This window comes from Lampris incognitus, chromosome 11 (genome assembly GCF_029633865.1).
Source record: "Lampris incognitus isolate fLamInc1 chromosome 11, fLamInc1.hap2, whole genome shotgun sequence".
Taxonomy (NCBI): Eukaryota; Metazoa; Chordata; class Actinopteri; order Lampriformes; family Lampridae; genus Lampris; species Lampris incognitus.
Window position 1 is genome coordinate 23,371,965 of NC_079221.1, and position 13,964 is coordinate 23,385,928.

The window sequence follows — 13,964 nt, forward strand, 5'->3', positions numbered from 1 at the left end:
TCACAATTTAAGTTATTGTATTTGATATATTGTTAGTAGGAGCCAGATTTATTTCATTGTTGTGTAGACTAAGTATTTCTAATGTATTGCAGCTGCAATATATCTCCACGCCACAAGGGTGCGCGCTGGTCTGGCAGAGTATTGTGTTTCTATAAGTGTGTTGCAGTGGGATCGTGCCTTCAGACGTCACCAGCCTGCTCAACAAGTCAACCACGTCTCCTGTTTTATACTTTCTTTCTGTTTAAAACAGACCCACTTTCCTGTTACTGGCCCCGCCCCTTACCTGGGACCTGTAACAATAGCGCCACCTGCTTATTCCCACTCAAAAAATTCCTGACTTTCCCCAATAGTCTCTTGATGTTTTGTCCCTTGGTGTCGTTTCATTTTGCTTGGCTGCATGCTGTCATGAGCTAGTTTCTCACCACACATGACACATTCTGGCCCCCTGGGCTCTCAGGCGCCCCCCCAAGGGGTATGTGGACCCCAGGTTGGGAACCACTGCTATAGACAACTTTTACAAGCCATATTTTGTACTTGTCCATTTGAAGCTGCTGATTGTTGAAACAGCACTTGACCAGTACACTGCCGAGAAGATAGCAAACTAAATAATACGATAGATAGATAGATAGATAGATAGATAGATAGATAGATAGATAGATAGATAGATAGATAGATAGATAGATAGATAGATAGATAGATAGATAGATAGATAGATAGATAGATAGATAGATAGATAGATAGATAGATAGATAGATAGATAGATAGATAGATAGATAGATAGATAGATAGATAGATAGATAGATAGATAGTGGAGGCACATGTGAGCATATCAAGACAAACTGTTGCATGCACACACAATGCAAATTCTTAAAATTGTATTTTCAAATTTACTAACTTTTCCAGGTTTTCCATGACTATATGGACCCTATTTTGGTCAGATTGAAAGGCATGACAGATTTATGAAACTAAGTGTAAAGGCTGTGTTGACCACCAGGTTATGGCAACTGTTTGGCAGGTCACTGCACATGCATAGTAAGTTTGTTATTTCAGTGGAAGGGCATGGTTATGTCCAACATTTAGCGGAAAACTAAAAGCTTTCAGGAACTTCAGTGATTTTCTCTCTCTCTATTGCTAAACACCAATATGAAGAAAACTCTGGTTGATCAGAGGCTCTATTACATCATGTGAGACCACAGAAACTACAAGAGGAAACAACTTGTAACTTCTGGAAACAATCTTCCTCCTGGCTACTGGTGTCCATTTGGAGACACTAATTCATATCCTAATAGTTTTTACAGTGCGTTCCCAGACAGAGTCTCATAGGTGGGCCAGGGAGCAACACATTACAGGATGAGAATCGGTTCTGGAGGCTGTTCATGGGCTTCTTCCCTATTTTTCATAAAAGGCTGTCCAAAGGTCCAGTCAGATCATAAAAATAGTTGGGAGTCAGTGAGGTAAAGAGAGACGCTGAGGGCTGAGGGCCAGGGAGGGTTACAGGATGTTGTTACAAGGTCATTGTAACCCCTTGGGGTCACAGCTGAGATCGCCGCCCTGAGATGAACCAAGGGGATGTCTCCAAAGGGACAACAAAGGGCTCTGACGTACTGACAAAGGGAAGTCATAGTGCCGACTAAAAAAAAAATAAATAAATAAAGCGGAGGTTCTGCCAGAAGTTTTGAGGGAGAGGCTTCGGTACTCTTAGGGGTCAAAGATGATTGGCTTGCAGTCCACTGATTGACTTTATGATTCATACCTTATGCTTCCACTGTGTTTAAAACATGTTGTCAAGGCTGCTAAAGTCTAGCCTGAAATCAGATCATCCTTGTCGCCAAGTATTTCTCAGAAAACCTGCCTCGATATCTTTGATATGTCAACATGGCCCCGGTGAAAGCAATACAGCTAATGGAATGGCATGGGGTCATTTCCTTATGCTTCCACAATTTTTTATTTTTTCAAAAAATTGATGTTTATGAAGACACTGGGCCTGCAGGGAGGAGTATTTATTTTCCTGACTATTCTGCAGCGTGTACTCTGGCCCTTCTCTTCCTCCGACTCTCACTCAACAGCCATCCATTTGTGTGCCACGGGGTTTATTTATACATTACAAACCTTCATCAAGGCTAATTTGATGGGGGTAAAGAAAAGGGAAAAAGTGTACACAAAAAATTCTTATGAAAACGCAGCTGCTGCACGGGGCAGATTCTGTCTAAATAGAAAGACGCCCTTCGAGACGTATCTTGGAATAATATACAAATGCGTCGAGGGGTCGTGAGGAAGGTCTAACCCATAAATATACAGCAAATTCTTCAGTTGCACACACTGTGGCAGGATATGGTAAAATACAATCACTCCAACTGTTCAAAAACAGCCTCTTGTTTACATCAGTGCAGCAATGCGGTAGGCAGGCATTGGTGCTAACAATAGTAAAACAGACCCAGGAAGGCATACATGACAAAGAACAGAAGTTCATCATGGGAATCTGCCAATGACTGGATTTCCCCCAAAATGCAAAAAACCGTCAAGACTCAAAGAATTTTGTATAGAACTTCAAGGTTAGTAATAAATCACATGGATCGTGACTCTTAAAAAGTCTGACTATTTTGATAAACACCAGTGTTTAAAATTGTGCCAGCTGAAATTTCAAACCTGTCACAGCACATGTGACAGGGAAGCTCAATATTTACATTTTTTAACCCTACATGTTTTGCCGTGATTACAAGAGAGAAACGACTCCATTACACTGACCCCTCCACCCTTTCATGTCAGGAAGGAAGTCATTACAGTCCTTTATACAGCTGACGAGGCAAGGCCAATAATGGGGGGTTAAGTCCCTATTTTGCCTACCTCCTACTCAGATTGTAGAGATTTCCAAGCTGCCTACACAGACCATACAGGATACTCAGAGATGAGAGTCTGGAACTCCTGAAAGCTGAGGAGGCCGTATTAAGTCAATTAGGATAAACCCTGTAGGCTCTGCTCAGGTTGTGCCAAAAACCCCAACTATTTTAGTTTGTGGATGCGGTCTCATGTGACTTTTTAGAAGTGTGTAGACCCTATCTTCCTTTTCTTTTTTTCAAAGAGAGAGAGAAATCCAAGGAATAAACCATGAGGTGGTACAGAACTACATAAGAAGTGACAATTCAGAGGCAAATCTTGACTGCATGTTGCCCTGACTCAGAGCTGCACAGCTAAACTACGTCTGTTCACCAGTGGCTGAGCTGAGACAACCTCACTGGGATGAGCGATGAAGGATGGGGGCCGAGGTCAGGGTTAGAAGGGGACAGACCGGGTGCCTTTCTGCATGAGCGACACTCCAAAACAGCACTTCCATCAGAGTCAGGGTGGTCAGCTGGGCAAATATGCCCAGCTGACGAATATGCTTCAGCAGAGAGGACCACCCAAACCAGACAGTGTACGCTGCCTTGCACCACTTGAGAACAGACCACACTTCAAGCTTCACACTGATTCACTCTCCAAATACTGACCATGAGGGAGTTCTCTCGTTCTCTCGCTCTCTTTCTGATAAACATGATGGCAGAGGCGAGCGGATGAGCAGTGGAAGCAGTACATCAATTTTAAATGGGATGATGGCGATGGGGTGTAAGTTCAGAATAATAAAGAATATATAACGCATAAAGCATGGTTGACAGATATTTAGAGTTAAGGTGTCCAGGAAGAGATGAGATTCGGGGAACTTAACAGGCACATAAGGCCATCATGCGCTGTACTGTTTAAAATGGAAGGCGTTCAGTGACAAAGTAAATCAGGACTGAAACTCTTACTGTCAAGAGAACTGGCTGCACATGGTCTGTTTTCCACAATTATCAAATGCTGTCACAAGACCACATATGGCAAGGGAGTGAAAACGGTCCAAACAATTGCTCAAAAAAATAGCTCCCCTGACAAGGAATATTGAAGATAGTAGAGCAAACAAAAGTTATAATCGCAATCTCTTTTAGGCATGTCTAGGATATGGCACAACTATCTGAGTCTTAATAACAAGTTTATCTACCCTCCAGACATCTTGATGTGCACCTCAATTGCATGTGGTCTGGTGGATACCATACTGGTTTGGTTGTTTTTATTCCTTCAGGTTGACTGAAAAGGTATTTTTGTTGTGGGTTTCAAGGCCTTGCAATCACACCTCTCCAATACCAATATCTTGCTAATATCTTTTATTTGATAATAACCAGTGTTGCTAGGAACTTTGCAGTGTGGTCCAAATGGCAGCCCCTTGGAGCAGACTTTCCAGGGAGAAATGGTGTGTGACACTGATGGAGAAGCTAATCATAGGCTCTGAGTCACAGGAGAGGAATGAACCAGACAGAGCTCAGCAGTTTTTGGACTTACAGTGCTCTCTAGTGGCAAAGGATGAAAACCAACACTACATACCTGGTCTTTCAATTGTGAAGATGCTGTTGATGTTTCATAATCTTTCTTGGTCTCAAGAATTTTTTTCACGAGCCCGCCTATGGAAATAAAAATAGGGTAGTTAGTTCTGTTTACTTTTCCAAACCAGTGATAAGATGAAAAAAATAACTCAGATTGCATACCATGCTTCTCTTCCTCATCTAGTTCCTCTGTAGGCCTCTGTAAGAAAAAAATAATAATCAGAAGACAAAAATTGAAAATTTACTTTTTCCATGTTGTTTGACCAACTCATTGCTCGGGCTATCTACGTCTACTTACGACCATCATCTTGGGGATCTCTGAAGGTGGAGGGGCAGTCTCTTCCACTAAAAACTGCTCATCTTCATCGTCCTCATCCTCAGACAGCTTTTTCCCCTCCATAATGACTGTTGCCAAAGGCTTGGCACTGACCAGCCTAGCAGACAGACAGAGGCTTTAGTCATGTTTTTCTAACAAATATCTGACATCTGAAATGGGAAAATGTAACGCTAACACAAACTAAACACGTGATTTGGGTGAAGTGCTTTCAAGGCACCTTATGGTGCCATGTGTGCACATATGACACCAGAAGGAATGTTATACCCTGCAGAATAAGTAAAATGCTCTACCTACTGAGCGATATAGGTGTGATTTTCTAAAGATGAAATCTGAGAAAAATGTGTTTTCACATGTTTGAAAAGTTTATTGGACTCATATAAAAACACTATCCTTTGTCCAATGTCCAAAGTGTGCTTTTTACTTGGTTCAATCAGCATTGCATCCAGCTCTCATGGAGACAGGAAATACATTGTTGGTTGAAGGCTGGGCAACAGACTCATCCCAAAAATGAGGTATTAGTCTGCTTCATAGAATGACTTGACTGACAACTGCAATGTACATTAATGTATTCTGTGACGTTACCTCTCGGGTGGGATAACGTCTGTGTAGCTCTCCTGTCTCTTGATCCGTGGGGGCGCTGGACGAGCGCTGCTGGGCCGTGGGATCCGCTTGTTACTAATGGAGGGAAGGACCATACATACATGTTGAAAAACCGAAAAGTGTCAAAACTTCATGGTGTTTCAGGAGTTTCGTGATAGGTTCTCTCGTTCATCAAAAGGCATGTTGAGAACACTACTACACAGAGGCATTTTGACTGTTTTCATACCGAACATGTTTGATGCAGTACAAACGAGCCCTGGTGCATTTACCTGTTAAATCCAGTTTGTTTGGACAGGTGTGAACGATATCATTCAATATCTGGTGCAGACCAAACAATCATACTGAGACCGCCTGGAAAAGTGGGTATTGATCCACTACCAGGTGAAATGAGGTACGGTTGTTTATGGTGTGAATGTTACCAGTACCAAACTCAGGAAATCATGAAAAATTAATAGCAATTTTTTTCCCCAAAAATTAGGCATTTCACCTCATCATCTGTCCATGTTTGCCCTCCTGTTCAATGTCTATTCATTGCGAATTGATGAAGGTCTGCAAGACCAAAACGTCACATGCTTTTACTTGGATAATAACAATAACTTATATTTTTATATGGACAGAGTTGCACTTCATTCCTAATGGACATGTTTGTCATCAAATCATTTTTTAACTTGGGGGTGACTAGATGCACACAGTCCAAATGCAAGATAAACAGTAAGATTTTGTGAGACAATGTGGGGTAGACTTATAACATCCACTCTTTACAGGTTCCCAATGTAAAAAATAATTTGACACATTCATATCCCAAAAAATATAATATGCTTGAATAAGATTAGAAAATAAACAGCTATGGGCATGACCAATGGTAAATAATGAGAGGGGTGTTCGACTATGTGTTTTGATTGTGTTTTTTTGGCTTAAGAGTGTGCTAATTTTCAACCAATCAAACAGCAATGTGAGAGTGACGTTTAAACAGAGAATGCTAGAGGTTATTGTTGGATAATAATCGATTTAATGTCTAAATGGAGAAATGTATACTTTTGTTATTGTGCTTTATTTAAGGACAGGACGCTGTATTGCTATAAAGCCCACTGAGACAAATTTGTAATTTGCAATAATGGGCTATAAAAACAAAATTGACTTGACTTCAAAGTGTAGGATATTCTCTCAATATGTGGGGCAGCCAGGGGACAAAGGGTCAAAATGTTGTACAACACAACATCAGGTAGCATGCCTGGTCACTCCATTTGTAGCATCAATTACAATAAACAAATCCCAGCAGTCATTATGCGTCTACCCTTAATTCCTTAGGTGCATTGCAAGACACCATCACAAAACTAACCAATGAAATTAATTACTACTGGACTTTTGATTTGTTAGCAAAAATACAGGAAGGACTTCCTTTTGGGAGTAATTTTGTTTTAAAGTTTTAATACCAACTCAATGCTGAGTGTGTATTTGTCATGTGGTGATCGATATGAGTGTTTGGGTGTGCATGTTAATGCTTCACTAGTAAATCTAAAAGTGGCTTATGTGAGACATGATTTAGTCAAAGCAGTTAGTGAATTTTCATTTATTCATTCATTATCCAAGCCACTTATCCCAACCGCAGTCGTGGGATGCTGGAGCCTATCCCAGCAGTCATTGGGCATCAGGCAGGGAGACACCCTGTGCAGGCCGCCAGTCCATCACAGGGACCACACACACACACCCCCTAGGGACAATTTAGTATGGCCAATTCACCTGACCTACATGTCTTTGGACTGTGGGAGGAAACCCATGCAGACACGGGGAGAACATGCAAATTCCACTCAGGGGACGACCCCCAAGGTTGGACTACCCCAGGGCTCGAACCCAGGACCTTTTTGCTGTGAGACGACTGCACTAATCACTGTGCCACTGTGACTTCTGAAATGTGGGACATGAATTGGTGAATATTGGACAAAATTGTTTTTCAGCAATTTTATGTATGTGACTGGTAAAATATGAATTAGAGCCGCTGTTGCAGCTAGAAAAGTGCTATATAAAATGCAACTTGATTGACTGACTGATTGATTCAAGAGTGTTGTCACACAGTGCTCAGACCTGTTGTCCATGTGGGGTGGCACTATAGACTCTGTGGCATCTCCATTCTCCTGGGGTAAAGGTCTCTCAGCTAATGGAGCATCTCCATCTGTAAAAGGAAAACAGTAAAACAGCGACTAGTGGTGAGCGTCACACTCTGATCTATGAGCAGCTGGCAAAACACAGGACACTCATCTCACAGGGCCACACCTATCGTCACACTTCATTTTGGCACTGTGCCAGCACTGGAGAAAGGTCTGGCTGAACCCATTATCAAAACTCTGGCTTGTTTGTATTTCTTTAAAGCAATCACAATCGTCTTGGGTGGTGCTAAACCCAGGATGCAGCAACAGTGTCCTTGCAAAATAGTTTCGGGGAGAACTTGTTTTGGTGGAACATTTACACATGGGGTGGCGAGCCCTGGCATTCATTCATTCATTCATTCATTCATTCATTCATTCATTCATTATCCAAGCCACTTATCCGAATTCGGGTCGCAGGGATGCTGGAGACTATCCCAGCCATCATTGAGCGGCAGGCGGGGAGACACCCTGGACAGGCCAAAATGGCTAAATCCCCACAAAAGAAAACGCCACATAAAATGGTAAAATATGCATGTCAACTATGTGATATGAATTTTACTGATAAAAAAGACAACGTAACTTGATCATCGATGCCCTAGAGGGAGAGCCTGCCTATACTTTAGCTCTGGAGATGCTCACTGGACTCGTTAAAACCACAGACGATTTAATAGCTGTATGTAGCTCTTGCAGAACATTATTAAACCGATATCACAGAAGCTCGTGTGAAGTGGGACGGAATCTGTACATTGGTCAAGTCGATGTCAGTGGCGCATGTTGCTGCCAGAGTTAAAAGATCTGCCAAATCAACTCCAACTGACGAGGGCCATGTCAGAAAACGGATCAACGTCAGGCATGAGACTCTTGCAAGACAGAGTCTGGGCATTTCCATGGTGCATTCACAAGTTGCTGTGGTCCTGCAACTGTAGTAAAATCAGATTCGATACATAGAGATTGATATATAGTACATACATAGAAGCGACATGTACGACTCATATAGTCCTGTCATTGATGATTAAACAAAGTTTTATGACTAGCTATACAGAAGTTTTTTTTCTATGACAACTTGCCTATATAACTACATTTATCACCAATTGTTATTCATGCTATGCTGTCCAGAGATGTATTAAGGTGACTATCTCGACAGCGCTAAAATTAAGTGTTCAGATAGATCTGGCCATGCAACAATACGGTTGTTGTTGTTTCACATAGCAACGGGGACACTGAAAATAGCAACACGCAGATAGTGGCAGATAGTGGAAGGGGAGGAGAATTTCAACTAAAATAGTTGGCCAAGGGGGCGTCCAGGTGGCTTGGCGGTCTATTCCGTTGCCTACCAACACGGGGATTGCCGGTTCAAATCCCCGTGTTACCTCCGGCTTGGTTGGGTGTCCCTACAGATGCAACTGGTCGTGTCTGCGGGTGGGAAGCCGGATGTGGGTATGTGTCCTGGCCGCTGCACTAGTAACTCCTCTGGTCGGTTGGGGCACCTGTTCGGGGGGGAGGGGGAACTGGGCGGAATAGTGTGATCCTCCCATGTGCTATGTCCCCCTGGCGAAACTCCTCACTGTCAGGTGAAAAGAAGCAGCTGGCGACTCCACATGTATCGGAGGTGTGTGGTAGTCTGCAGCCCTCCCCAGATCAGCAGAGGGGGTGGAGCAGTGACTGGAATGGCTCGGAAGAGTGGGGTAATTGGTCAAGTATAATAGGAAGAAAGGGGAGGAATCCAAAAAAAAAAATAGTCGGCCAACTGCAGGTTTATTATACCCACAGCCTACTTCCTGTGAGTCAGACTACAGAGACACTGACCGTGGAAGGAATAATAAATGGCAAGCTCATTTTAAAGTTTCCTTCAGTTTAATTTTTCAGTCAGCAAAACTTGTCAGGTAGCTGCTTGCTGAATACCTCAGTCACTAAACGGCAGGATGGGAACTACTGCGACTGAGTCTTGGGGACTTAAAGCTTTTGCACACCGGGGACGTGATGAATAAACAACACGAATATGTCAAATATTTGCCTGCGAATATTTCACATCAAAACTATTCATACCGGCAGCAATATGAATTTGTAACACAAATTTGTGACAGAATTCGCCTGTAATTTCATCAAAACAAAAAACACTGCATCCACCTGCATAAATTATGATAGGCGCACTTCACTGTGAGACTGAGAACAAATCTGATGTTCGGAGGAACAAAACTTCTTGAGATGAACAGAAATCTAAATCTTTTCTAACCAGCTGTCCACAAAAAGAGGAACTTGTTAAGTGACTGTACACTGTCATGTATGCGTAGGAACCGTGTTTTTATTTTATTCATATAATTTGTAAACAGATAGTCTATTGATTTTTATCATCTCGTCTATTTTTTTTTTATTGGAATTTTCCCCCTTTTTTCTCCCCAATTGTATCCGGCAAATTACCCCACTCTTCTGAGCCGTCCCGGTCACTGCTCCACCCCCTCTGCTGATCCGGGGAGGGCTGCAGACTACTACATGCCTCCTCTGATACATGTGGAGTCACCAGCCGCTTTTTTTCACCTGACAGTGAAGAGTTTCACCAGGGGGACGTAACATGTGGGAGGATCATGCTATTCCCCCCAGTTCCCCCTCCCCCCCGAACAGGCACCCCAACCAACCAGAGGAGGCGCCAGTGCAGCGACCAGGACACATACCCACATCCAGCAACCCACTCGCAGACACGACCAGTTGTATCTGTAGCCGGAGGTAACACGGGGGATTCGAACCGGCGATCTCCGTGTTGGTAGGCAATGGAATAGACCGCTACGCTACCCGTACGTCCTCTCATCTATTCTTTTATTGAAAGTTATTAATTGTTCATCATTCATATTAAGGCTACAATAAGGCTATATTTAGATGACGTCAACACCCTGCCCAGCATGATACAAAACAATTAAAAAGTCCACCATTGTCATCAGGAGTTGTGACGTGAAGTCTGTTCTGCACAGCGAGATTGGTTCATGCCTTCATCCGCAGTGCAAAAGCTCCGAAAAATCGACCTCGTTTCGGAAAAAAAATTACATCACTTTATTGGCCATTTAAAATTTGCTTTCTATGTGAAAGTACTCACATAACAAAACAAAAACAGTTTGAAAAAAACATGTTAATGTGCGAATTAATTGCACACAAAAAAACAAAACAAAAAAAAACAAAAAACCGCCCCTTGTGTGAAAAGGCCTTTAGGAGCAGTTTGTGGATATATTTTTGTATTTTTGCATTAATTCTCATATTTCTTCCAATCAACTGACCTTGAACACTTCCAGTAGTATTTACAGAATAGACATTAGATGTAGTAAGATGTAGTCCATCTGGAGTACATATGGCCCTTAACATGAACAACCTTTTGTGAAATTCACTTTGAACAACGACGATGCTATGAATTTGTACTAGGACTGTGCACTTTTGTATGAATGTATGTCAATAGTAGTTTTAAATACCTTAGTGTGTTGTTCTGGAGGATAGCTGTGACTGGAAATTGCCCCGTACTTCATTTTGTATTTAACCGACTACCAATTCTTAAAAAGGAGAAGCCAATGGTATTCAAATATATAACATAAGGAGATGATTGTCTTATCTGAAAACCACTGGTTAAAAGCCTCAAAAAAAAGAAAAGAAAGAAAGAATAAAAACAACCAAAGGAAATTAAATTGATTATAACAAATGCCACTGACCTGTGGTTCTATATCAAGGTGTTATATCTATATGAACCCTTTGACATGTGGGCATTTCTATCATGCACAGATCAGATAAGAATTCAACCCTGTCTCAACGGCCTTGTTCAGACTGCCAGCCCAATCCAGATTGTATCCAGATGAATTTTAGAAAGTCTGGACAGCAAAAAAAAAAAACAAAAATTTGTGATTCCACAGATGTGTATCAGTCCGGACACTCTGGCCGCCCAAATCGGATTTCAAACTGTCTTTTCCATCACTCGCAATGCGACACACGACAACGTCAAATCCATGACTGAAGCAAAGAATGCATACCAGCTCCCTCCGTCTCTGAGTTTGTCTAGTGCCACAGAGGAGTTCTGCACCACAACTTAACAGCGCGATTGTTTGGAGGGTGAGATGATGGCTCTCCATTTCTCATGCTTCCGAGTTTGTAAACTACGTCACCAGCATACATAGTTACTCACACCTACATCGTTACTACAGTAACCCGTGCAGATAGGTGGGTGGTGTCTGGAAACACAAATCCAATCTGATCACTTGCAAATAACAGTGCAGACAGTCTGTCTTAAAGATCTGATTTGAGAAACAAATTTGGTTTGCCTGCAGTGTGAATCTAAGCTAAAGTGTGAATACGCGTGCACGTGCTTGTGTGTGCGTGTCAGTGTTGTAGTCGAGTCACTAAACCTTGAGTCCGAGTTGAGTCTCGAGTCTCCAGTGTTCCAGTCCAAGTCCGAGTCCCCAAAGAAGAGTCCGAGTCGAGTCCGAGTCAAGTCCCCATTACCTGACTCCGAGTCTGAGTCATCAAGGTTTTCTGGGTGCATCCTTGACAGATGTCTGTTGAAGTTTGCGGTTGTCCTGGTCTTCTCCTCAGTAGTTCGTTTACATATCAAACATCTAGCAGTGCTCTTGCTGGAATTTGATGTAAAATTCATGTAAGCAAAGCGCACAATTTGGGGCGTCTCTTTAGGCATCTTAGCACTAACTGTTACTGAACATGAGGGTATGCACGTGAATCTGCATGTAGGAAGAACACACGTGCATGCCCTTGCACGAAATTGAATAATGTTACGGTAGCTATCAATATCTTATGCCAAATTATTAGGGCCTATTACAAAAAAAAACTAACAAAAACAAAAAACAGTCTTTATCAATTAACAAGTCCGAGTCCTCATCTCCAACTTCCAAGTCCGAATGCAGTCAATGCTCGAGTCTAAGTCCGAGTCCGAGTCCTCAGTGCTCAAGTCCAAGTTGTCACGAGTCCTGAAAATCAGGACTTGAGTTGGATTCGAGTCCGAGTCCTGGGCTCGAGTACTACAACACTGGTGTGTGTGTGTGTGTGTGTGTGTATTCAGCTGAATGCTGAGATACATGGATGATGACAATAGCACGCAGTATGTGTTTGTTAGTGTGTGTCCGTGAAGTAGCCAGGCAGAGAGACAGAGAATCCGACTTACCTCCTTCACTGTCAGACTCATCTGTAGAGAAGAACATAAAAAGAGAGAGGAGCATTAGTTTCTGTTATTGAAAAAAAAGACCACTTGGGCTCCACTGCAACTTCATACAAGCAAGGGTGCTTAAAGGCCTGCACAATACATTATGTCAATAATGTGATGTGCCAGTTCATATGGCTATCACCCATTAATAAATCAGCCAAGGTTGGACAAAACTTTTTTAAACTTTAACAATACCCTCCCCAAAGACATTTGTTTACACATTACTCACAGCATTTTTACCTATTTATCATATAACAATCAAGCCACCCACAACTTGTACATCTGCTTTTTGCTGTGTATCTTCCTTGGAGAAATTTACTGAGGTGGCCTTAAACCTACAACCCTTACAGAAAAATTCTGGCTTTTTACAACCTGGCTCTTGTAGTTTTAACCATTTTGCATATTGGTTATGCTAACATTTTACTTACCGGCTTCATTGTGGAGATTGTGGATATAGGACCTCTGCTGGGGCATAGGAACATGAGCATCGAGCTTGTTTCAACAAGTCCAATTTAACCCAACTATCTAAACCACTTATTTGAAAGTGAAAATTAAAGCGCAAGTTAAAAGTTATCTTTTGAAATGTTCAATATTATCAAAAATGTTCCACCACATGGCTAAGATACCTCCTGGTTCAACTTGCAGGAATGACAACCATACTTTGTGTCAGTAATTTTAACCATCGGATAACTACCCAGCCGGCACAACTGAGAAATCACAGATAATGAGAAGTAAGGTACACACTAACTGAGGCACTTTTTTGTGCAACTGTTGTAGTGAACAGGACAGGTTTAAGGCTGGTGTTCCAACGCCCCGTAAGATGCTACTGCTATTATGCAAAATTAAGCATTTGAGTAATGAAGACATTTGTTCACATGTAAATCATAAGGACTTAAGCTTTTCCACTGTAAAGCTGAGTCCAGTAGAGGTCCCGTGCTCAAGGTTTCCACAATTACACCAGTGAATTATATCATGTCTGATATGCACAATGGCAAAAACTATGAAAATAAGACCCGGGTTGTAAAAAACAGGAATATCCTTAAAGCTTTTACAGAGGTAAAAGTCCACAGTGGAGGTCCATTTAAACATCCTTATGGATTAATTAACAACATTTTGGAATTATTTCCATTTTCAAATCTTACAAGCTTCATCCTTAGGGGGACATTAATCTGTGATGTGAACTGCAACACAAAAGCGCTAATTAAAAAACCTTAGTATTCTATTGGAAACACTTTTATCCAAAATAGTGGAATTCCTGAAAAAAAAAAACCCTAGAAATAAAACGAAAAAGAAACTCATTACTGATTAAT

General features: G+C 41.8%; 1 protein-coding gene across 1 annotated transcript in view; it reads right to left on the minus strand.

Moving 5' to 3' along the window:
• The window catches only part of traf3ip1 (TNF receptor-associated factor 3 interacting protein 1), a 55,432-nt gene that overhangs the window by 12,934 nt on the left and 28,534 nt on the right, over positions 1–13,964 (minus strand). The window contains exons 8-13 of the mRNA XM_056289970.1: positions 12,616–12,636; positions 7,411–7,498; positions 5,311–5,403; positions 4,690–4,825; positions 4,554–4,590; positions 4,393–4,469 (exon numbers count right to left, since the gene is read on the minus strand). Coding sequence (XP_056145945.1) covers positions 4,393–4,469; positions 4,554–4,590; positions 4,690–4,825; positions 5,311–5,403; positions 7,411–7,498; positions 12,616–12,636 — 452 coding nt within the window. The remainder of the gene's footprint in view (positions 1–4,392; positions 4,470–4,553; positions 4,591–4,689; positions 4,826–5,310; positions 5,404–7,410; positions 7,499–12,615; positions 12,637–13,964) is intronic.